This window comes from Papio anubis, chromosome 17 (assembly GCF_008728515.1).
Source record: "Papio anubis isolate 15944 chromosome 17, Panubis1.0, whole genome shotgun sequence".
NCBI classification, from domain to species: domain Eukaryota; kingdom Metazoa; phylum Chordata; class Mammalia; order Primates; family Cercopithecidae; genus Papio; species Papio anubis.
In genome coordinates, this window is record NC_044992.1 from 37,708,375 (window position 1) to 37,733,883 (window position 25,509).

A 25,509-nucleotide genomic window follows, 5' to 3' on the forward strand; every position below is an offset into this window, starting at 1 on the left:
CTCATAAGCATCACAGCCATCTACGTCAGACTTACTGATCCAGAATCTCCAGGCTGGGGGTCTGAAAATCTACATTTTTTTTTTTTAAACAAGCACTCCAAAGTGTTTCTTATGTACACTGATATTTAAGAACTATTGCCTTACAACTGACTTTTTTTCCAGGCATACCTTCGATTAACCCGAGGTGCATAAAACTGATATTAATATTTCCTCAATCCCACCTTGGCTAGAGTTTGTCTGTGTAATAGTACATTAACATCAGGCAAAAACACAGGGATGCTGCTTCTCTCAAAATGAAAGCAATAGAACTTCCTTACACACCGCACAATCACTTCGGCTGACTTTTTCCCCTCAAGAAAGAAAGCTCTGCTGAAAAATGTATATATGCTTCATGAAAACATTCAGAATCTCAAACAATCTATTACAAGACTGCTGACAGGAAATCTCTAAACAAATAAATCAAACTATTACTAACTGGCGTTTAGACTCAGAGGTAAAAGCCACTAGCCTCTAAAAAATCGTAACAACAAATATTTAAAAGACAACATGACATAAAGAGAAAAAAAAAGATGAGTTAGACAGATGATAGACTTTCCGATTTTAGACTTGCAATGTGCCACCAGAAAAACCATCCTATTTGCCAACCACAGGGCCATCTTCAGGAACAGTATAGTGTAGGGGTCAACAGTGTTGTTCTTAAAGCTCCAGACAGTAAACATTTTCTGCTTTGTGGGCCATCTAGTCTTTGCTGTAACTACTCAACTCTGCCACTATAGTGTAAAAGCAACCCTGGAAAATATATAAATAACTGGGTGTGGCCATCTTCTAATAAAACAGATATATGTGGCAGGCTAGATTTGGCTCCTTTATATACCCCTGGTATAATGCAAAGAGAAAACTTTGGACTCAGATGCCAAACACATCTGCCATATATATGCCTGCTATGGAATTTGGGGAAATGTGGCTAAAATTTAGCCTTAGGTTTTGTTGTTGCTGTTTTGTTTTGTTTTTTGGTTTTTTCCATCTATAATACAAGGAGAACAGCTATCTTGTAAGGTTGTTGTAAGAATTGGCAGTGGTGTCATTGAAACCCCAGTGTCTGGCATACAGAGGTAGTCGGTAGTAAATAAATGTATTATGGGTGCTTGACAAGGTGTCACTAGAAGCTCAACTAGATAATGAATACAATCCTGTAATACGCTATTATCAAGGATCCGATCTTCTACAAAGGAAAGAATTAAGAATGGCATTTAATATAACCCCCAGAATGAATGAGAACTTTTCCTTTGTTCTTGCTTTACAGAGTGTACAGAAATTGTTCTTCTTGTTGCTCACTGGCAGCCTTGCTAGAGCAATGTCAAGATCAAGGGAATTCAATGGCTGATACCTATGACAAAAATGTAGAAATTAATTGAAATGAATTTGAAGCCAACATCAATAGCCCTCAGTCACATGAAGACACTCCCTTTGCCCTTTCAAGAGACAGATGGGATGGAAACATGAAAGGAATAGCACATTCAACAGGTCTGCAAAGCAGAATGTGAAAAACCTCTTCAAAAGCCAGCCCACTCTGATCTTTGCAATTGATGTCTGTCTCAGAGGAGGGCCAAGCCACCTGGAAACACCCGAGATCAAGCTCTATGGACAAAAGGATAGGTCACAGTTGCCCAGAGCAGGTACTTGCAGGGCTGTGGATGTGGGGGGGGGGGGGGGGGGGGGGGGGGGGGGGGGGGCAAGTCAAAATACAGAGCAACAGCTGCTGGTGCATATGTCCCTCAGGGAGACCCTGGAATTGTCTCCGTTTATACCATATAAAAGCAAAGGCAAGCTTCTAAGTTAAAGTGAATTTAACAATCAATTCAAAAGTCTTTGGAGCAAAACAAAAAGGAGCTCATTAAGAGATTCCTCTTCTGATATCCAGATGGCTCTTACTCCTCCATAGGGCACTCAGGAATTAAGGAAGGAGATCCCTCTGCACTTTCAATTCCAACTATAGTCATCCCACATTGACCAACAGAGGGCAACTCAATAAAAAGAAACACAGAAATGCTTGCATATCAATCTCGAAAGAGCCAAAACAGGAAGAAATGTGTTTGCTTTAAAATGTCTCTGGAAATACTATCTGTATGGCAATATCCCTATTATTAGCCCATAACGTATTTTCTTCATCCCAGTATTCCCCACTCAGAGTGCAAGAAACCCCAATGTCTCTATCTGCTCAAAGTAAATACTCTCCCCGCTTACTCTAAAACTGGACATTCTTCAGCTTAACTTGCTTATATAGTCTCTTTTTCCTTATACAGGCTTCAGTCAAATGACAAATTGTCAGCATAATCCTTAAGAAAAGCATTAACATGTTAAAGCCCTTCCAACTCTTCTTTCCAACAAAACAGTGTCTGCAAAAAGTACAGGACTTGGTTGCTGCCTTCAAATTGCTTCCTATACCCACATGAAAACACAATAGGTTAGCCAGGTATAATAGAAAGTTAGTCCTGGGTTCAAAATGAGAAGCTAGTTGGTCTAATGGATAGAACATAAGCTCATGAGAATGAAGTTCTCCTTCCAGCTCCACCACTTGTCATGGTGTGGGCAATTATTCTTTCTGCATATGCAGCCTCATCTGCAAAGGAAGGGAGATGGACTCAAAGAGGCTGACAGTCCCTTCTACTCTTAACATCTTACACATTTCTGAATGGTAAAGACAAGAATGGTCTGGGAGGATGGCTTTCTTTTTCCTATTCTCAGGATTTTTTTTTTTTTTCAACTGGTTACAATCCTCATAGGATCCAATTTCAGATTCCCTTGATTTTAAATTTCTCCAGTAAGTTAGAGTAAGGCTTTCTCTAGTTGTCATTTCAAAATCTGAGCTCCCTTTATTCTAAATACTAGAGCATTCTCTTCTTGTCTTACTGAGGCTAGGCAAAGAAAAAAAAAAAGAGAGATAAGATTAAAGTGGGAGGTACCAGGAAAAGTCAGCTATTCAAGATAAGAAGAAGGTGACCCAAAGCTGAGTGCATAACACCAAGAAAGCAAATACACAAAACACATGTTGCAACTCTTCATTCCTACGGCCAAGGTGGCTGCCTTTAACTCGTCACAACAGTTGTTAGACCGCACAGAGCCTCAGAATTATCACGTTCCACTTCGGAAAACTAAAGAAAATCCAGTCCTCACCCCTAATGAAAAGTTTAAAGTTTACAAGCAACACAGTGGTGGGAAAATGTGTCTACTGCACAAAATGGTTTCATGGCCTAAGAATCTAACAAAGAGCAAGACCCTCTTAGTTAGTAGGGCTTCAGGATCTAATTGTTCAGCGTGGGTTGGTGGAACAGAAAGGGGATTCCAAGTAAATATATTGGATTTCACATGAAATAAAACAAGACAAGGAATAGGTTCCAAAGAAACAGAACAGCTACTAGAAGGTAAGTATAAACAGACAAAACAGGAAGAAATTCCAAGTATACAGGTTGGTTTATTTATTTTTTTGAGAGTGAGTCTCGATCTGTCACCCAGGCTGGAGTGCAGTGGCGCCATCTCAGCTCACTGCAACCTTTGCCTCAACCTCCTGAGTGACTGGGACTACAGACGCATGCCACCACGCCCAGCTGATTTTTGTTATTTTTAGTAGAGATGGGGTTTTGCCATGTTGGCCAGGCTGGTCTCGAACTCCTCACCTCAGGTGATCCATCCGCCTTGGCCTCCCAAAGTGCTGGGATAACAGGCGTGCTCTGCTGCGCCCAACCTCAGGCTGGTTTTATAATAAACCGATATTATAAGACTGTGGTCACTGGTGAAGTATACGTGCAAGAGCAGTCAAGAAATTTTTGAGTGGAGGCTTTTCCTTTCTGCTGGAGAACTTTTCTTGGCTCTCCAGATCCACTGTCCACACTTTCTGCCTTAACTCTGTGCCCTGGGGCCTGGCTTGTAGAGATCACATCACCAGGTCCCCTGTCTTCCTGCTTCTGTGTTCAGCCAACGGGCATGCTGGCTGGCAGGAAACAGGAGGAAGGAAGGAGCATGAGGTCTGGATATTTATTCTTTCCACCCCCTTCTACCAAAGGCACCACTGTTCTCAAGGCTGCCCTCTCCACATTATTCTTTCCTCTAGGTTCTGGCAAAAGTGCCCTCTTCTTACCTATGTAATTATTAGTTAATAACACAGTGATATTAGTTAATAATCCAGGGTAGCGATCAAGCCCTTGTGGTTTCCCTGAACTTTAAAACATCTTACTAAATAAACAGTATTTTGATTAAGCTTTCTTCAAATTACCCAAATGAAGTATGTCATCTCTTTGCTAATATACCCTACAAAGCATGAAAACACATCTTTAGAGTAATCAAAATAGTATGATGCCAAGTTAGGCACAAATAGGTCAAGGGATGAGAATAGTCTCTAGAAGACAACCTTGAATTAGAATATACAGTATATGATAAAGGGGCATTTAAAACCATTGGAGAAGGCATGAATTGTTAGTAAATGTTATTTGGACAACCAGCCATCAAATTGAAAAAATAAATGAAGGTAAAGTCCCCATCTCTTACCAAGAATACAAATTCGAATTTTAAGTCACATAAAATCCAGGGGAAGAAAGCTATTGATTAATTAAGCCTGTTTTTAACTGAATGATTACATCATGTTAGGCACTAATCTGGGAGCCAGAACCTGGTAATGAACAAGACAAGCCTTTTGGCATTTCCATTCTAGCAGGCAAAGACAGCTGACAACCATGGAAGAAAAGCATCAGACGCTGTGACTGCCAGATGAATAAATGGTGATGTGATAGGACAGTGGCTAATTTTAGACTGGGGAGTCAAAGAAGACCTCTCAGGAGAGTAACACGCTAAGATCAGAATGATAAGAAAAAGTTCGAGATCAGCCTGGCCAACATAGTGAAATCTCATTTCTACCAAAAATACAAAAAAATGCTGGGCATGGTGGCAGGTGCCTGTAGTCCCAGCTACTCGGGAGGCTGAGGGAGGAGAATCACTTGAACACAGGAGGCGGAGGTTGCAGTGAGCAGAGATCGTGCCACTGCATGCCAGCCTGGCTGGCCATTTGAAGACGGGGAAGCGTGAGAGTCAAGGATGAAACAGTTCCCCAGCAAGAATGAACTCAGTGCGCTCAAGGAATAGGAAGTAGGTTGGTTAGCAAGCATGTGCCATGGAAAAAGAAGTAGGCTAAAGATGACCGAGAAGGGCTCTGTGGCCAGAGTAGAGAGGTTTGGTTTTACTCCAAGTATAATGGGAAGCCAATGGAGGGTTTCCAGCAAGAAACAACACAATCTGGTTTACATTTCATTTTATTTATTTTAATTTTTTGAGAAGTAGTCTTGATCTATCGCCAGGCTGGAGTACCGTGGCGCGATCTTAGCTCCCTGCAACCTCCACCTCCCAGGTTCAAGCTCCTGGGCAGCTCGCGGCCTCAGCCTCCTGAGTAGCTGGGATTACAGGCACCTGCCACCATGCCTGGCTAATTACCTTTTAGAAAGCCATAATACAACTTTGGGAGGCCAAGGCAGGTAGATCACCTGAGGTCAGAAGTTTGAGACCAGCCTGGTCAACATGGTGAAACCCTGTCTCTACTAAAAATACAAAAATTAGCTGGGCATGGTGGCAGATGCCTATAGTCTCAGCTACTCAGGAGGCTGAGACAGGAGAACGGCTTGAACCCGGGAGGCAGAGGTTGCAGTGAGCCGAGATCGCGCCACTGCACTCCAGCCTGGGCGACAGAGCAAGACTCCGTCTCAAAAAAATAAATAAATAAAATAATTGATGAAAAAAATAAAAAGCTATAATACAGACACCCAACTTCATTAGTCATTAGGGAAATGCAAATACAAATCAAAATCAAAACCGTAATGAGATACCACTTCACACCTACCAGAGGGCCATTAAAAAAACACACAATGGAAAATAACAAGTATTCATTGTGGAGAATCTGGAATCCTAGTAGTACCGCATACTGCTAGTAGAATATACAATGGTGCAGCCATTGTGCAAAAGAGTTTGACAATTCCGCAAAAAGTTAAAGTTACTATATGTCCCAGCAATTCTACTCTTAGATTGATACTCAAAAGAAGTGAACACAGGTATTCAAAGAAAAGCCTGTATGTGAATGTTCATAGCAGCATCAGTCACAATAGCCAAAGGTGGAAACAATGGAAACAACCTAAATGTCTACCAATGAACTGATGTACAAAATGTGGTATATACAATGAAATATTAGGCCATTAAAGTAATAAAATTCTGATACACACTACAACATGGATGAACCTCGAAAACATTAAGTGAAAGATGCCTAGACACAAAAAGTCATATATTATGTGATTCCACATATATGAAATAGGAAATGTCCAGAACAGGTAAATCCACAGACACAGAACCAGATTGGTGGTTATCTGGAACTGATGAAAGGCAGAAAGGGGAGGGGCTGCTTAATGAGCATGGGGTTTCCTTTTGGGGTAATGAAAAGGTATTGGAATTAAATAGAGGAAATACAGTTGAACCTTGAACAACACGGGTTTGAACTGCATGGCTCCACTGAGAGGTGGATTGTTTTCTGCCTCTGCCACCCAAGACAACAAGACCAATTTCTCTTCTTCTTCCTTCTCAGCCCACTCAGCAAAAAGATAAAGACCAAGACCTTTACGACCCATGTCCACTTAATGAATAGTAAATATATGTTCTCTTCCTTATAATTTTCTTAAATTTTTTTTAATTTTAATTTTTAAATTGAGACAGGGTCTCACTCTGCTGCCCAGCAATGGTGCAATCACGGTTTACTGTAGCCTCAACCTCCTGGGCTCAAGCGATCCTCCCACCTCAGCCTCCCCAGTAGCTGGGACTGCAGGCATGCACCACCATACCTAGCTAATTTATTTTTTTTGGAGCGACAGAGTCTCACTATGTTGCCCAGGCTGGTCTCAAACTCCTGGATGCAAGCAATCCTCCTTCCTCAGCTTCCCAAAGTGCTAGGATTACAGGTATAAGCCACTGTGCCCAGCCTTCCTTACAATTTTCTTTCTTTTTTTAAAAAAATTTTATTTATTTTTAGTTTTTTAATTTTTTAATTTTTTTTATTATACTTTAAGTTCTAGGGTACATGTGCACAACGTGCAGGTTTGTTACATATGTATACATGTGCCTTTTTTTTTTTTTATTTTTGAGACAGAGTGGCACTCTGCCGCCCAGGCTGGAGTGCAGTGGCACGATCTCAGCTCACTGCAAGCTCCGCCTCCTGGGTTCACGCCATTCTAAGGCCTCAGCTTCCCGAGTAGTTAGGACTACAGGTGCCCACCACCATGTCCGGCTAATTTTTTGTATTTTTTAGTAGAGATGGGGTTTCACCGTATTAGCCAGGATGGTCTCAATCTCCTGACCTTGTGATCCTCCCGCCTCAGCCTCCCAAAGTGTTGGGATTACAGGCATAAACCACAGCACCCAGCCTACAATTTTCTTAATAACATTTTCTTTCCTCTAGCTTACTTTAAGAATACTCACATATGTATATAACATACATAATATGTGTTAATTGACTGTTTATGTTATTGATAGGGTTTCTGATCAACAGGATATTAGTAGTTAAGTTTTGGGGAAATCAAAAGTTATACATGAATTTTCAACTACATTGTGGGGTCAGTGCTCATAACTGCTATGTGTTGTTCAAGGGTTAACTGTAGTTACAATGAATGTATATTTATTTTCTTTTTATTTTTTGAGATGGAGCCTCCTGCTGTTGCCCAGGCTGGACTGCAGTGGCGTGATCTCTGCTCACTGCAACCTCCGGGTTCAAGACATCCTCGTGTCTCAGCCTCCCGAGTAGCTGGGATTATAGGCGCCCACCACCATGCCCGGTTAATTTTGTATTTTCAGTAGAGACAAAGTTTCACATGTGGGCCAGGCTGGTCTCGAGTTCCTGCCCTCAAGTGATCCACCCGCCTTGGCCTCTCAAAGTGCTGGGATTACACGTGTGAGCCACCACGCCCGGCCCTGAATGTACATAAATGCCAGTTACTTGTGCCCTTTAAAATGGTTAATTTTATGTGATATGGATTTTGCCCCAATTTAAAAAATGCTATATAGAATTTTTGTTGTTTTTTTTTTTTTTGCACAGCACTATACTCAATATCCTGAAAACCTTTCTCATAACAAAATACCTAAAAATGCTAGATATTAAAAATATTTTAACATTTGTGCCTACACTTTCAGGAGAGCATGAGAAATCCTCAAAGGCTCAAAACCAAGTAAGATCTAAAGACTCAAGCAGCAAGAAAGGAACGATGGTTCACAAGGCACCTATCTGCCAATCTCCAGTAGAGTTCTCAGCAGATGCAAAGGACAAAGCCCAGGGTGCAAACAACACGGGGAGCTGGAGCAAAAACCCCTCCTCCACTCAGAAGGAAGCCCCACATGACTACTCCCTATGAAAGTCAGCGAATCAGAAAAACCTCAGCCCCACAAAGCGAGATGGCAAGCCAAATTGTGTGTCAGCGTCGGTTCTTGGTGGAGAGAGTGAAAATACTTATTTTTCCTGAGAAATCTGACAGCCTTACTACATCCTCATCTCTAGGAATGAGGCTGCCTGCCTTCAAAGTTTAAAAAATCCTAATGAGTGCTGATTATTTTTCTTCTAACTGCAGAGGTTCCTAGATTGTTTTGGAAACCAGCAGTTCTTTGGAGGAGAGTCCTTTTTTCTGGCCTCGACAGTCACCCTGGAAGTTCCCTGCCCCTGAGTTAGTGGCTCAGACAGCAGAGGACAGAGGACAGTTGTTTTCCTCACCATGTGAGTGCCCAAGGCCTATTCAATCTTGCTTTGATTTTGAGGTTAGTATGGGCTGCTTCGGGGAAAAGTCCTTTGGAAGGGTCTCTTTCACTTCTATGGGGCTGTGAGCTCTGAGCTGGTCTGATCCCACCTGCTTTATCAGGCACTGAATAGTCTCACTGTTCTGGAGGCCTGATGGTCAGTTTAGCCTTTTCTGTAATCCTTGGGGTTTATTTTTATTTTCATATTTCTTCTGTCATTTCAATGGGATTTGGGGAAGAAAGAGGATGTAAATATATTTTGGCAAGCTAAAAAAAAATTGTGATTATTGGTTGGTTTGGGGAGAAAAATGCCTGTTTTACAGTTCATGTAGCTGATTTCAAATACTTGTATTCTTTCTTTACAGTTGTACTCCTTCCATCAGAGTATGCCCGTGGGCCCTCACTGACCCCCAACCTGGGTGTCGCCTCTGCTGATGACTCCCTAGGCTTATGCTGAAGCCTCCAAAAGGCCCTGCAGTTATAAGGGGGCAGCCAACCAGGGCGCCAGTATTATCTGGGGGTTCTAACTGTACTGACCTGACTCCTTCAGATGGGTGTGAGAAACCTTTGAAAAAGTACACCCTAGAGAATTCTTCGTTTATGACATAAGGTTAGAGGGGGGAAAAAAAGAATAGAAAAACAAAAACACCAAAAAAAAAGAATTCTGTTTCTCCACAGTCTATCGTTGCTGATTTCATTCTGAAATTCTTAAATCAGATAAACTTCTTGTCCTTTTTCTCCATAGACTATTTAATTGAATTATTTCAGATCAACCATAGTGGAGTTATTTAGATGTTAAAAACAAATTAATTATTTGTCAAAAGAAATTAAGAATAGCACTCCCCACACCAGATCTTTATATGTCACTAACAGAAAGCACACAAAGAAAAATAACATTCCACATTCAACAGTCTCTATAAACAAATTGATCCCCTGCCAGAACCTATTCAATCTGAATTGGCCATGAGTAGTATTCTCATGTTGATTTATAATCTGAGACTCTTTACTATTCAAGGCAAAACACAGCCCTGAGCTCTGGCATTAAAACAGCAACCAACAAATTGGTATTATCCTTGCAAAATTCAACCAAACATCTGCAGCCAAACACTCTGAGACAAAAAAGGCACTTCAGATTGGAATAAAATATAAAACTGGATTCACGTATTTAAATGAAATGTTTCAGTGTATGTTTACTGAAAGATTGTATGCCACAGATGGATGAGAATATGAGACAAAAAGTCACAAATCATTTCATTTTTGAGCTCTGAAAGGTCCAGGAAGACCAGGTGGAACTAGAAATATTGCTGTGGCCATTTAAAAAAATATTATCCACCACATAACCATTTATTTTGATATTTAATTTTTCAATTTTAGTTTAACACATGTGTTAACATCATGAGTTAAAAAGTTTATATCTGGAAAAGCCTCCGTTATGGACTACTACATTTGAAATCTATTTAATGATGAATTTTCCTTTTTACATCCCATATAAAGAGGATGTATTTAATATTACTCTGGCTGTCATCTAAGCTCTTCATTTGATACATAAACTAAGTCCATTGGTAGTAAATGACTTCCCTAAGGTCAAGAACCCCAAGGATCCTTAGCAAAATGTTTTAATTCTCCTAAGATATTCCAAAAATAATATACTTAAAGCCACTGATCCAAAATATTGATTTATTTCTCAACGTGTACTACTCTGATGTTCTGCAGAATATCAGCAGGTATTTGGCAAATTGGGATTCTTTAGTTAAATAAGTTAACAAATGTTGGGTTAAACAAAGACTCTTAGCTATATCAGTGAACTTTATGCACCTCCAAAAGGAAAATACAGTAGACAATTGGTTTTGCAAACGTATTTGACCAAAGACACCACTTTCTACCCACAGAACACAGCATACAACCAATGAGAAATACTCTCTTGTTTTCTAGAGTCTTATCTTGCTTCTTGAGAATTTATCATCATAACACCACCAGAAGGATTTTTCTAAAATCTGACCTGGTTATGTAGCCCCTCAGCTTATACCCTTTCAACAGCTCCCTTCTGCCAGCCTGGTCAAGCCCACCCTTTGGCATGGCATAATCCTCCATTACCTGTACAGGTCAGCTCTTACCTCACCTGGAACTTTATACTCCCACGTTGTGGTTTACATCCTCTTCTCATCCCTACACACCTGAGCGATACCACAAATTCACATCCATTAACGTTGGGGTAGGGCATGGCAATGAGTTTCTCAAGAGGAATATCTGAGTCCCCAGTAGTCTCTGGGTATAGGCTTGCATGGATATAGGAGAAATGACCTCTGGGTTTTTTTTTTTGCTTTTATTATTTTTTAAACAACCCTTTAAAAAACCCTTCTGAGCCTGGAGACAGCACAAAAGAGAGCAAGGCCCAGTTTTGGCCCATAGGCCACAGTTTGCTAACTTTTGAATTAGAGGACAGCACAATTCAGGATATTCAAGGTTGCCCACAATGAGTACTGCCTAGAACATGGAAGGAATATGAAGGGTGCTCCATGCCTAAAAGCCAGAAGCCAAGAAGCACAAGGGGCTCTAACAGATGGGTTGAGATATAGCAGTGAAATAACCAGGCAAGACAACCCCTGCTCATGCCCCTTCCCTCATTTGAGACCAGATAGCTGAGAAAGGAGTAATGTTTCCAGGTGGAAACAATGAATTAGGACAGAGGGATAGGGTATTATTTCTAGGTGCTAGTAGCATTCAGGAAAAAAAAAAAAATAGAGAATACATAATCCAGAAGACCAGCCATAAATGGGTCCCAAACAGCATCATCCCATATTGCTATACCATATTCTGAAAACATTATCAAGCTCAGCTGTAGCAATTACATTCTCCCTTCAGCATGGGTGAGCTGGGTCAGCAGAGAATGCAGACCAGCTGGCAGAGAGTCTCACACAAAAATGAGCTCACTAACAGCAATCCAGCTGAACACTGGAGAAATGCAAATTAAAAAGACCAACAAAAAAATTTGCAGAATCCACAGAAGAAACAAAAAAGCAGTATTAAATATAATTATTATTCTTGGAAAGATAAAGAAAAGTAGAACCATGAAACGAAAGAACTATTACAAAAATCCAACATATTTTAAAAATATTTTAACATTATACACATATTTGTACATAGTAATTATTTTTAAAGTATATATTTTTAAACAAAAATAAACTGTTGAAACATTTATTAGAAGGACTGAATAAGCAACCCAATGTACAAGTTTTAGAGAAATACATTAAACAGAGAAATTATCCAAGAACTTAGAATGAAGAGATGAAAAGTATAAAAGAAATGTTAAGAGACAAATGAATCCAACTGGAAGTTTCATCATCTTAAAAAAGTTCCATAAGAAGAGAATAGAAAGAATGGTAGAAAGGCAATATTTAAAGTAGGAGCTGAGAATTTCCTAGAATTAAAAATACACATGAGTCAATAAGGCAAAAAAGGCTATCATCTACTAAGTAGGATAAGTAAGGAAAACAAACATCTGCACACACATGTACATATATCTCTTGATAGGGAACAGTAAAATTTCTGAAATATTAAAGTAGAGAAATAACAAATGCAACTAGAAAAAAATATAAATCAAAGGATTAAGAAGCAGAATAATATAATACTTCTATCAGCATTAGTGGGTGTAAAAGAACAATGAAGCAGTATCTTCAAAGGCCTGAAGAACAAGAATTTTGTGCCTAGAATTTTATATCTAGCTAAACTAATCTGCATTTAACATAACAATCAAAGGACATTTTTGGATATGCAAGCACTCAAAGTTTGCACCAAAGTTTACCAACATGGGTGTACTTCAGCAAGGAAAAAACAAACTATTCACGATAGCAGTGATATATAAGAAACATTGTTGGGAAAATTTTTACAATTTTTTTTGTTTCCCAAATAAGAAATGAGCACGGGAAAAGTTATTTACTAACAATCTAAGAAGTTAAAGGAAAAATAACACATGAGAAGTGGGGAGTGGGAATCTGAGAAAAGTAAAAATATCTTAAGCTTCTTAGTTTAGCAACAAAGGGACTTAGAAACTAGAAACTGATTTTTTTTCTAACTGCTTCTAAAATTAGTAAGTTTTAAAATTTTAAATAATTAGAACAGCAAACCAGTAGAGGGAAAAATAAAGTATATGTATACACAGACATAGCAGAAGGCATAGGAGGGCTGTAGAACTACTCATGCAAGTCCAAATGCCCTGTCTACTTGTTCCTCTACAGCTCAAGCACTGCCTCCATCTAGACCGTTCCTAAAAACCTCACATCTCTCCTTCTGCCCACCCATGATCCCACCATACACTGAACAAATTTATATTACAGTATCTATAATACTTCTTTATGTTTGTTGTTTACAAACCAATCTTGCTCATTAGGCATAAATTCTTAAGGACTAGAACAGCCTCCTCCTCATTTCTACATCCCTTCCTATATCACAGTTACTCAATGTTTGTTGAATGGATGAAAATAGAGGCAATTTTTACATACTTAAAACTAGAAAATTGATTGTACATGACCAAGGTTATAACTTATAATAAATCATTTGTTGCAAGAGGCTAAAATCCACGTCTAAGTCACTACCGCATTTCTGACAAAGTCATTCTTGGATATTTTTGTTAAGTTTAGAAATCAATTGAAATCAGGATGTAGGAGGACGTACTAGACAATATTAAGGTGTCTTCCATCTCCAAAGCTCAGAATTTAGAGAATAACTTTAAGAGACACTTTGACTGATTGTCCCTGAAATCGTACAACACCTGCAGAAGCTCTATGTCTTCATGGTTTTCAGACCCAGGCGTATTCTCCATCAATATGGCGGACATCACTCGCACATTCATTTTCACCATATCCAATTCACTGTGCAATTTTCCAATCTGTAGAGAGCAACACAATCACCAGTCAGTGTGACACACAGAGAATGTGTTCACATTCCTTGTTTCCTGCCCCCATGGGACATTTGCTGGAAGAAAAAATACTTCTGCAAAATTTAATATTTTCAAACTTAAATTTAATTTCATATAAATATACACATAGTTATTTTACAATGTATACCTTGTCACCTTCTAAAAGGACTTGAGATCTCTTGTAATAAACCCCAAAATATGCTTTAGGAATTTTAAAAATGAAAGGAAAAAAAAAAAAGGTTAGAACCAAATATGAAGAGGGGAGAAGTACTAGGTACCTAGCAGAAGAAGGTACCAGAAACCTGGATAAAATGGCAAAAGTTATCCTGAGTTTCTTGGCAACCGACAGGATAAAAGAAAAACAAATGAGGGTTATCTAGTTCTCATGGTATTAAAGAAGAAAGAAGAAATAAATCTTTTTCCTGTATTAAATTCTAAGAGGAATTAGTCACATGAATTTTTATATAAGAAAAAAATAATAATACAAAGTCTTCAATTATAGTTCCTTTACAGCGGAACAGAAATGGGCTTCATACAATAATTGCTTATCTGTGCCTTGGACAAACTGATATACACAAAGAAGTAAATACAATTCAGTTGGCATAATAAATACAAGTAATAAGACTACCATTTACAAAACTCTCTGAAATATGTGACAGTCCTACCAGAAGTAACAGGAATTAGCTCATGGACACTAGATCCAGTCCACAGTCAAGGCTCCACAAAGCCATGAAAGCCACTAGGCAAGCACAACTCTTACAAAGTTGGGCTTTGGAAGTAGACAGAACCAATGGGATTAATCCTTCTTGGAACTGAACTATAAGTCACATAGTATGACTAAGCCTCAGTCTCTTCCTCTGTAAAATAAATGTATCTACATCTCAATGTTGTTAACCAGAAAGGACAAACTGTATATAAGGTGCTTACAAATCAGGAAAACACATCAATAAATACAGTGATTGCTGTTGTTACCTGTTCTGGGACCAATGTAATAGTCGAGTTCTTTGGAGCAATTACAGAAGAAAGAGCTGGTGCAGTAGGGACAGATGTTGGAGGATTTGATGAGATTTGAGCAGTCTATGAGTATAAAATATGGTAATATTATTATGTGAATTAACATAGCCACCCAACGCCAAGTTTTTTCCATTCAGCTAACTCAAGCACTCTCAAACAAAGTCCTGTGTACAGGGTATCTGCCCGGAGTAAATCATCAACTACACAACCCGTCCAGCATTTTGTGAAGAATGCTAAGCAAATGAGACGCCCATAATAGAGCAGGTATTCAACAAAAGGTGAATTATCATTTACAATTTAATAAAATGCCTTTTTTTTTTTTTTTTTTTTACCCAGGGTTTAAGTGATAAACTGCCATGTGAGATTATTGATGCCTTCTCTTTGGACTGTTAATAACAAATGAGAGCTCAATTCATGTCAAGTCTTTTTAAGCCATAGCTGACAAGGCATCTCCTTCTCCATCAATGACCCTCCTTGGGTCAATGCCACATCTCCAACCTTGGGTGGCGAGGTGAAAGCTCAAGGCTCTAGGCCAGTGCTTCTCAACATAAATGTGCAGAAAAAACACCTGGAAATCTTGTAAAAAGGGAGGTTCTGATTAGTCTAGGGTGGAGCAAGCCAAACAAACTTTCACACTTTAAGTAGCAAAATCCCAAGTCTCGGTTATTCTATGAGATATTGCAATATCCTTCTAATAAATTCATCTTTTTGCTTAAGCTTAAGTGGATTTAGGGTTGTCTCCTGCAATGAGAAAAGACCCAAGTGATATACTACTATACTCTCCATGGGTCAAAGAAAGGCCTCCTACCTCTTGTCTTGCTGTTTCAGCCTCTGCTTCTGAGGGAGGAAACTGAACGCCTTTCTTAAGCAGGTCGAGGTATACTTCTTTGACTTCGCTTACGTCCACACCTCCTGGGAAACCCTGTGACCAAGCCTGAGTTCAAGAGATGAAAACGTTCCAGAGTTAAAACAGCAACAAAACCAAAACACAATTCTTTTTTTTTTTTTTTTGAGACAGTCTCACACTATTGCCTGGGCTGGAGTGCAATGGCACAATCTCAGCTCACTGCAATCTCCACCTCCCGGGTTCAAGCGATTCTCCTGCCTCAGCCTCCCGAGTATCTGGGAATTACAGGTGCCCACCACCACGTCTGCCTTATTTTTTGTATTTTTTAGTAGAGACGGGGTTTCACTGTGTTGGCTAGGCTGGTCTCGAACTCCTGACCTTGTGATCTGCCCACCTCGGCCTCCCAATGTACTGGGATTACAGGCGTGAGCCACCACGCCCGGCTGAAAACACAATTCTTAAGCTCCTGATAGAAAATGAGAGATCAATAATTATGTACCCCACTCAGAGAGAGAAAGCTACTTTTGAATGCCATGGGCAAAATGCTCATTTTCAAAGGCTAGGAAAATATAAAATATTTTATTTTTATTTTTTATTTTTTTTGAGACGGAGTCTTGCTCTGTCTCCCAGGCTGCAGTGCAGTGGCGCGATCTCGGCTCACTGCAAGCTCCGCCTTCCGGGTCCACGCCATTCTCCTGCCTCTGCCTCCCAAGTAGCTGGGACTACAGGCGCCCGCCACCACAGTTGGCTAATTTTTTTTTTTGTATTTTTAGTAGAGACAGGGTTTCACCGTGTTAGCCAGGATAGTCTCAATCTCCTGACCTCATGATCCACCTGCCTCGGCCTCCCAAAGTGCTGGGATTACAGGCATGAGCCACCGCGCCCGGCCCAAAATATTTTAAATCAGACTTCCATGCCTCAAAATCTTGAAGAAACCCTAGGATATATACTATCAATTGTTTTTTGCTGCTCTGAATCCAAAATTAACAGATTCCAAAACAACATCAGTAGCTCTTTTTCCAAGTAACCTTGAACTAGTCAGTTAGTTGGAACAGTTTCCCAACCTGCAAAATGAACATACACATCATCATCGTCTTTCCTATTTGACACAGATAAAATAGAAACTGAGAGGAAAGTAGGGAAATGACTACAAATCTTCAGAAAAAGTGTACCATCCAATGCCAAAAAATTATTATTACACAGAAACTAAAAATAGCAAAAATGCTTTTCTGGCTCAATCCAAGACATATAAAAGATAAGCAAAACAATCAGGAGGTAAGCTGTGAAATCCCTAATCTTAGAAATTTACCATCCCATGAGGTATACAACAGACTTACCTTAATGAAATTCAAGATTCTATTCTGAATGTCTAATGGCAAGTTGTATCTAGGATTCAGTAGCTTAACTAAATTCTCTTTAACAAATTCCTTCTTCACAATCAGAGACTGGAAACTTGGACCACAGTTCTGCACGCACATGTCAATAAGCTAAATTAGAAAAATAAATTAAACATTATATTTATCTGGCAAAACCACCTCCTAAAAATGTAAGGGAAAAATTGCTAAATAATAATTTCCACCAGCATACTAATTAACAAACATAATTTAGTATCTACTAAAATATATGGCAAAATGTTAGGTTCTGGGGGTATGTGGAAATATGAGCATAATGTAACAGTCTAGAGGACAGACTTATCAAGGAGCCCCAGCACATCCAAAAGGGAATTAACCAGCAATGCAGAGTACTAAATGCTAAATGCTGAATGGACGTGCAGGCCAAACATATGAGCTACAGATGGAATAATATCTGTCCCAGTTTACCCAGGGTAGCACAGGTATATTCCCAATGTCCTGTTTATTAATGATGACACACCCTTTCACTTTCAAAAATGTCCTGGTTTGGATGATGAATTACACAGTCACCCTAGCTATAGGTCCTTATAGGCAAGAGTGATTATTTAGGGCTAGGTGGTCTTACAAGACTTTTGGAAAAGGCTAATTGGAAGCTGGGCTTTGCAAAACGGCTAAGAACAGTAAAAATGAGTATAGAGCTATATTCCAGACAGAGAAATTGTATGAAAACTATATAAATGTGGAAAAGTGGGTAAGTTATGAAGGGGGAGATAAGTACTCTGGTCTGTCTCCAGCAGAGGCATCTTGATAAAGGTAAATTGGGGACACTGGAAAGATAGGGTAGATAAAGTCTGTCCAGGTTGTAGAGAAGTTTGTGTGGCAGTGCAAAGGGCGTGGATATTATCTTGAAGGCACTAAGAAGTTACGGAGGGTCTCTGTTAGTTTGTCACCATCACACCTTTACCCTGAAACTGAGGAAAAGGTTAATGTGTGCAAAGTACTATTCTGGATAGGTGGTCAGGCAGCACTCTGCAAAGGCAAGTGGAGGGAGAAGAAACCTGGAATGACAGAAAGATCCACTAGCAACCCACTAGTTCAGGCATGATATACAAAAGGCCTAAACTAAGATGACGTGGGTACAAGAAAAGGAGTCACGACAGAATTATGAAGGAAGAACTTTGAATGACAATGCTGGTCAAAAAAGGAAGATGACTGAAAGTTAAGTGACTCTCATTCTGCATGAGGACCCCTGTGATGGAAATTTGGAAGAGGGGGTGGTATGGCTGGTCTAGGGGTAGAAATGATGGGCTGAAATTTAGATATTTTGAGTTCAAAAGATAAGGGACATTTAAGTTGGTGTTTAGCAGTGAGCTGGACACACACAGCTATAGTTCAAGAGAGTGAAGGACCAAAAGTGAGTTATCAAGGCTGCCTACAATGAGAAGAGAGGAGGAAGGGCTGAAACACTGGGGTTCACCTATTACACAGGCCAGCGAAAATCCAAGGAAGGCAATCAAAGAGTAACTGACAGAAAATGAAGCACAAAATCAGGAGTACATAAGGCACCCCTTTGGTAAAGTCAAAAGAAAAGTTTCCTGGAGGATGGGGTGTTATACAGTTAAGAATATGCACTAAGGAGCATCAGTTCCCTTGAAAAACACATTTGCGATAAAGCAACATGAGCAGAAACTTGACTAAGAAAGAATGAGCCAATACTGAAGAACTGCATGCAGAAAGTAGATTTCTAAAAGTAATCTAAAAACAAAATTAAATCTTTAGTTTCCATGCTACAACCTCAAATTAGAAAGGTCATAGAAACCATTAACATGACCAGGATAATCATCTCTGCAGAATAGAAGCCCTAAAAATGGACTTCATGCCATGCTTTGTCTTTGTATTTTTAGTCTGTCTTTAATGGAAATACATAAAGTGGCAGCAGGTATGAACGCTATAGTTTTAAAGCACAGTGACCAAGAAGGTAATCAGAAAATACAGAAGGTGAGCACATGTAGCTGTGTGAAACACAGCGAAAACCTTTAAGGCAAAGGAAAATAAAAACAAAATCCAAAACATACTAAGATGAATCTATACTAGTGCAGGTTGTTAAGACAAAGTTGGAAAGTTGAATAATATGCCATTTAGCTTGATGGATTATTATAATGAGTATAATGAGTTTTTAATGGGTGAAATGCTGAAAGGAAACGTGCCTCTAGCTCAATGTGAGTTTACAGAAATATTTCACCTAACTAGTTGTACAGTCTTAGGCAAATACTTAGGCTCCAAGTCTCATTCTCCCTAGGCATATATATATATATTTTTTTTCTTTTTGACACAGGGTCTCACTCTCTCATCTAGGCTGGAGTGCAGTGGTGCAATCTCGACTCACTGCAACCTCTGCCTCTCGGGTTCAGGTGATTCTCATGCCTCAGCCTTCTAAGTAGCTGAGATTACAGGCATGCACCACCATGCCCAGCTAATGTTTGTATTTTTAGCAGAGATGGGGTTTTGCCACATTGGCCAGGCTGGTCTCGAACTCCTAGCCTCAGGTGATCCACCCACCTCAGCCTCCCGAAGTGCTGGGATTACAGGCATGAACCACCACACCTGGCCCTCACAAACTAATTTTTATCTTTGGTGCAACAAGATTTTATGATAATGAGTAACACTCCCAGGAGGAGCATGTACAAAATCAAAGAGTCAACATGAAATGCTAAAAATGTGAACATCTGGAGATTAGCAGTCATGCCTTTTGTGTTTTCCCATTAGAATCAAGAATGCCGGGACTAATTACTTCTACATCACCTCCTCTATTATATCACCAGAACCTCTTTCACCCTCCAACTCACTCAGATAAGTAATAAAACTTACTGTGGCAAATTAAATTAAAATTAAATATGTTGTTTTCACATATTCTGAAATTGAACTTGGTGCAAATGTGTTCAGATAACCTATATTTGGAAATAAGACAAATAAGAATCCATAATCTGAGGTGGGATTGAAAACTCTGGAGCCAAGGAACAAAGACAGACTGAAGTGGGTGACTCCAGGCTTCACTGATCTCTTGGGCTTAGCTGGGCAAATCACTTATCCTAAGCCTCAGTGTCCTTATCTGCAAAATGGACATAATATCTCCCTCTAGAGACTTGTTGAAAGGCCCAAATGAAACATAACAAAGAGCGTGACACAAAGCAGGACCTCAATACATGGCAACTATTTAGATCATCTTCCTAGCAGGACTGAATGTGACGATTAGCTGACCTAAGTATTTTAAGAGAGGGCTGGAATCAAAAGAGATTTTCTCACTGTAAATTTCCAAACCAGGCACAGTGACAACAACCAGGTTTCAGGGCCATCAGAGCTACACCTGGGCCATGAATAGTGCCTTCACCAAGGTGACTACCCCAGCCTAGAGGCCTCAGTCTTCTCAGTCCCTCCAATTGCAACAAGCTCCTGGGGGGACAACCACATGGTTTTGTTTTGCTTTGTTTTGTTTTGTTTCGACACAGAGTCTCGCTTTGTCACCCAGGATGGAGTGCAGTGGCACAATCTAGGCTCACTGCAACCTCCGCTTCCTGGGTTCAAGCAATTGTCCTGCCTCAGCCTCCCAAGTAGCTGGGATTACAGGCACATGCCACCATGCCCGGCTAATTTCTGTATTTTCAGTAAAGACAGGGTTTCACCATGTTGCCCAGGCTGGTCTCTAACTCCTGACCTCAAGTGATCCACCCTTGTGGGCCTCCCAAACTGCTGGCATTACAGGCATGAGCCACTGCACCCAGCCTGATATTTTGTTTCACTGGTAAATTTGCCAAAGGAGAATACACTAAGCTTCTCCTTCATTATTATTTTCAACCACATAATTTTACACATCTTATGAAACCCCTGAAGCTCACTGCTTAGGGGGTGCTCCACAAAGGCCTATTAACTAATTGATTCTTAGGAACCTGTTCAACCACTTTCTATTTGACACTAATAGTAGCCTCTTGCTGAGATTTATCACAATTGACTCATTCAAGAAGAGAATACTTCCTGGCTCAGAGTAATAAAGCCTGGAAACGAAATTCTGCTGAAACACAAAACTGCTCTACCGACTGATGGTAGGAAATCATAGTACAGTCAGATTCCATTAAAGCCGAATCAAGGTTAACACGTCCATGGAGAACTCAACATGACAGATAACATAAAGAATATTTATAACTGAATTTGACAGGCTCTCATCACTTTACATTAATAAAATGGAAATGTCATATATAGGGATTACTTTTTAAAGAGTTTACTAGTAAACTTATAATTGCGTTTGACAGACATGGGTGACTCCTTCTGTGACTAATTCCCCTCCTAATTAAATTTGGCTTATGTGAATATTAAAGTCAGTTTTGAGGCCCTAAGCACACCTCTGCAAGGCAGGGAGTAGTCTGAGGTGAGGTGACTGGACCATTAAATACACCACTTGGGGAAATCAGCATGAATATATGAAGAGTCAAAGGCCTATTTAAAGAAAATCCAAGGAAAACCCAGGTGTTTTTCCTGACTTGAATGTACTGTGACCCCAAGGATGAAGGTGTATTCTGACTGGTGACTCTTGCCTGTTTTTAGGCACAGGCTTTAGATTCTCTTGTTCGCACACATTGGACAGAACCCATAAGGTAAGGTAGCTACAGATCTGAGGTGGAACAGATCATGGGAACGGCAGCGAGCTGGTAGTCAGGCTTGAGAGATTAGACTACCTGATGAGAAGGAAGAGTGGAAGCCCAAAGAGAAACAGAGGGCCAGAGGCACGACACTCTGGAATAACCCAGCTTCCTCAAGGAGGGTCCCTGGTCCATCGTCATAGCGAGGGACCATGATGGAAGAAGATATGGAGGCGGGATTAAGAAGCAACCACTGACACATCAAGTAGGCTTGGGCACAATGGAGGAAGCGGCAAACTGTTATGAATGGTGAACACCTGTAAAAAGCAAAATAATAATACCCCATGCTGAAATAGAGAAGGGGGCATAAATTAGTCTTCTGCCCTTCTCTTCCTTACTCAATTCTCCTAACCTTTGGCACCCTTGAGATAACCCAGATATACCACGAGAATGGCTTACGTGAATATTAAAGTCAGTTTTGAGGCCCTAAGCACACCTCTGCAAAGCAGTGAGTACTCTGAGGTGAGGTGACTGGACCATTAAATACACAGCTTGGGGAAATCCGCATGAAGACACAAAGAGTCAAAGGCCTATTTAAAGAAAATCCAAGCAAAAGGGTACATCTACCCATCTTTCTACTCCCGTTCTACAGTACCTTCCATTAGCCCTTGAGTCTTCCCGGATACTAGGAGAGATGGGATTAGGTGTGTGTATGAGGGTGTGGTGCTTAATCATTAATCCAGTCGACATCTGATATACCTGGCCCTGTACTACACAGGAAGAAACTAAAGACACAAAGGAAACACAGTAGCCTGCTCTTTTAAGAGGCTTGATTCGTTCTGAGAAACAAAGAAGTATGAGGCAAGGGCATGGAATTTAGAATCTGAGGACTGGGATCAAATCTTGCCTATGCTATGTAATAGCCATTTTCATCTTGGAAATAAATCAGTTTCTCCTAGTCTCAATTTCTTCATCTGTGAAATGGAGTTAATAACAGAACTACTTCACAGGGTGGTCAAGAACATTGACAGGTGCCAGGCATTTCTATCAGTGACCCATCGTTCTGGGATTTCTACAGAAGTGCCTCACTCTTCTCTCCACAATCTCCTCCATTCTGTGACCTTCAAGAGTTAAGGATAGGTGAGAGGTTCAAAAAAAAAAAAAAAAAAAAAAAAAAGGTGAAGGGGGAAAATGCCTCTAAAACTATATTCAGATCCCAACGTGAAGGGTTTCTTTAATGATCAAATCATGAAGACCGTTCATTGCATTTCTGCTCATTCAGTGAGCCTATGCAAGATGTCCATTTTCTTCTACATGTAACTAGAAACCAGGAGCTATGCTCACATATGCCCCAAAGTCCTCTTGATAAAGACTAATGCTCCTAAGGCAGTGTGATGCTGGCTGATTAGTGCCGTGACCATGCACAGTCTTGGGCTGGGCTGAGATAAACAAAGGCGTGCAGAATAAATCAGAAAGCTACACAGCTCACTCTCAGGCAGCAGGCAGGGCTTGCAACACATACTAAAGTAAAAAGGACAACTCACCAACGTGACTGAAGAGGTCATATGGCCAAGGATGGTGGGAAAATGGGAACACGTCAAATAAGAGTCCACACTTAAATAACAGACAATACAACACACAGGAGAATTGCTTAAACCAACATAGAACATTCTCCAAATCATGCCAGGCAGCAGAACTTGGTTGGAATTTAATGAGCTGAGAGCATCTCAGGATTCCACAAAGCTGTTCAAGTGAGGTAGAAAGCTAACAGGGAGGTATTTTTCAAAATTTCAATTCTCATCTTAAATTATGGTTAATTAATACATGCACAAACTTTATTATTATTATTCTTTTTTTTAAGAAGGAGTCTTGCTCTGTTGCTCATGCTGGAGGGCAGTGGTGCGATCTTGACTCACTGCAACCTCCACCTCCTGGGTTCAAGCAATTCTCCTGTCTCAGCCTCCCGAGTAGCTGGGACTACAGGCACACGCCACCACGCCCGGCTACTTTTTGTATTTTTAGTAGAGACGGGGTTTCACCATATTGGTCAGGCTGGTCTCAAACTTCTGACCTCAGGGGATCCACCTGCCTCGGCCTCCCAAAGTGCTAGGATTATAGGCGTGAGCCACCATGCCCAGACACAAACTTTTTTTTTTTTTTTTTTAAGAGTTGAGGTCTCTCTTTGTCACTCAGGCTGAGGTACAGGGGCATGATCATAGCTCACTGCCATCTTGAATTCCTGGGTTCAAGTGATTGTCCTGCCTCAGCCCCCTAAGTGGCTGGGGCTACAGATGCAGGCTACTATGTCTGGCTACTTTTTAAATATTTTGTAGAGACAGGGTCTCACCATCTTGCCCAGGCTATTCTCAAACTCCCGGGCTCAAGCAATCATCCCACCTCGATGCTGGGATTATAGGCATGAGCCATCACACCCAGCCAATACACAAAGTTCTTCATCAGTTCACCATGTATAATACATGTTAACCACTAATTCCCATCTCCTGACCAAGAACAATTGATTTTTCAGGAACAAGCTCTTCCCGTGAAATTAAATGCTATTACAAAGAACTAAACTTTCTTTATTCTGCAATTCTCATAAATGAAGAGTTTTAACTCATACTGTACACAACTCTTAGGTAATCTATTAGCTAACCTATTAGTTTTCTCAGAATACTTGCTTCTTATTTTTTACCCAGGATTAAAAACGTAACTATAGCTTGAGAAATTGAGTCTTACTTATAAAATTAAAGTACTTACTGACAAGGTAAGTTGGATTTCTTTATGATTGTAGTTTTTGGAAATCCTTTTCTTCAAAGCTTTCACTGCATCTTTTGGCCTATGGTAATAAATACACTGAAATCACCAATTTAGGCATTGCTGAAAACAAGCAGTCTCTCTGAAAAGCAACATGCATTTGGAGAGAGGAATGGCTAAGGAGAAAACCAAGGCCTTGGTCCTACTGTGGGACCCTACACGAATGACTTAACTTCTTGAACCTAAACTTCTTCACACATACAGGCAGAAGATACCACCTACCCCCTTATGAGAATCAAATAAAATATTTTTGTACAAGTCTATTACCTAGAAAGCACCACCCATGAAATGCGCTCATTCCTATATCCCTCTATCAATGCACAGAACCAACTTATAGGAAATGCAACTTCTGAAACAACGAATGTTACCATTTTAATTAAAACTATTAGTATTTCCTGAGCACCCTACAGACAAGGGGATGTAAGAGGAATTACAACAAACTAGGTCAGCTGCCAATACACCACAATTTTACGTTACAAATAACTATTTATAAGGGTCCAAATTTAAGATTCTCTTTTTGTATTATCAATGAATTGGTATTATCAATGAAAATGTTCCCAGAGGAACTAAACATGGTAAATAGAATTATAGGAAAAAAACCATACACACTTAAAAGTACTAACCAGCTTGTAATCCCAGCACTCTGGGAGGCCGAGACGGGCGGATCATGAGGTCAGGAGATCGAGACCATCCTGGCTAACACAGTGAAACCCCGTCTCTACTAAAAAATACGAAAAACTAGCCGGGCGAGGAGGCGGGCACCTGTAGTCCCAGCCACTCGGGAGGCTGAGGCAGGAGAATGGCGTGAACCCGGGAGGCGGAGCTTGCAGTAGGCCGAGATAGTGCCACTGCACTCCAGCCTGGACTCTGACTTTTAAAGTACTGTACACAATTTAAAATTGTAAGAGCGGCCGGGTGCGGTGGCTCATGCCTGTAATCCCAGCACTTTGGGAGGCCGAGGCAGGAGGATCACGAGGTGAGGAGATCGAGAGAACCCTGGGTGCCACTGTGAAACCCCGTCTCTACTAAAAATACAAAAAATTAGCCGGGCATGGTGGCGGGCACCTGTAGTCCCAGCTACTCGGGAGGCTGAGGCAGGAGAATGGCGTGAACCCGGGAGGCGGAGCTTGCAGT

General features: G+C 40.4%; 1 protein-coding gene and 1 long non-coding RNA gene across 8 annotated transcripts in view; one reads left to right on the forward strand and one right to left on the reverse strand.

Moving 5' to 3' along the window:
* Nucleotides 1-25,509, reverse strand: part of TOM1L1 (target of myb1 like 1 membrane trafficking protein) — a 134,160-nt gene that overhangs the window by 27,167 nt on the left and 81,484 nt on the right. For 5 of the 7 annotated variants that reach the window (XR_004179426.1, XM_009190291.3, XM_009190295.2 and 2 more), the window contains 5 exons: nucleotides 24,319-24,397; nucleotides 16,916-17,065; nucleotides 15,540-15,665; nucleotides 14,690-14,794; nucleotides 13,571-13,687 (listed from right to left, as the gene is read on the reverse strand). Coding sequence is in view for 6 of the 7 variants with exons in the window: in XM_009190291.3 (XP_009188555.1) it covers nucleotides 13,571-13,687; nucleotides 14,690-14,794; nucleotides 15,540-15,665; nucleotides 16,916-17,065; nucleotides 24,319-24,397 (577 nt within the window). In the remaining variant the exon portion in view is untranslated. Of the gene's footprint in view, nucleotides 1-13,570; nucleotides 13,688-14,689; nucleotides 14,795-15,539; nucleotides 15,666-16,915; nucleotides 17,066-23,105; nucleotides 23,114-24,318; nucleotides 24,398-25,509 lie in introns of all 7 variants that reach the window. The other 2 variants (XM_009190297.4, XM_009190296.3) reach the window with 1 other exon arrangement.
* On the forward strand, nucleotides 829-11,541 carry LOC116271051. Its single transcript, XR_004179428.1, has 2 exons — nucleotides 829-1,676; nucleotides 8,209-11,541. It is a non-coding gene; the product is annotated as an uncharacterized LOC116271051 (long non-coding RNA).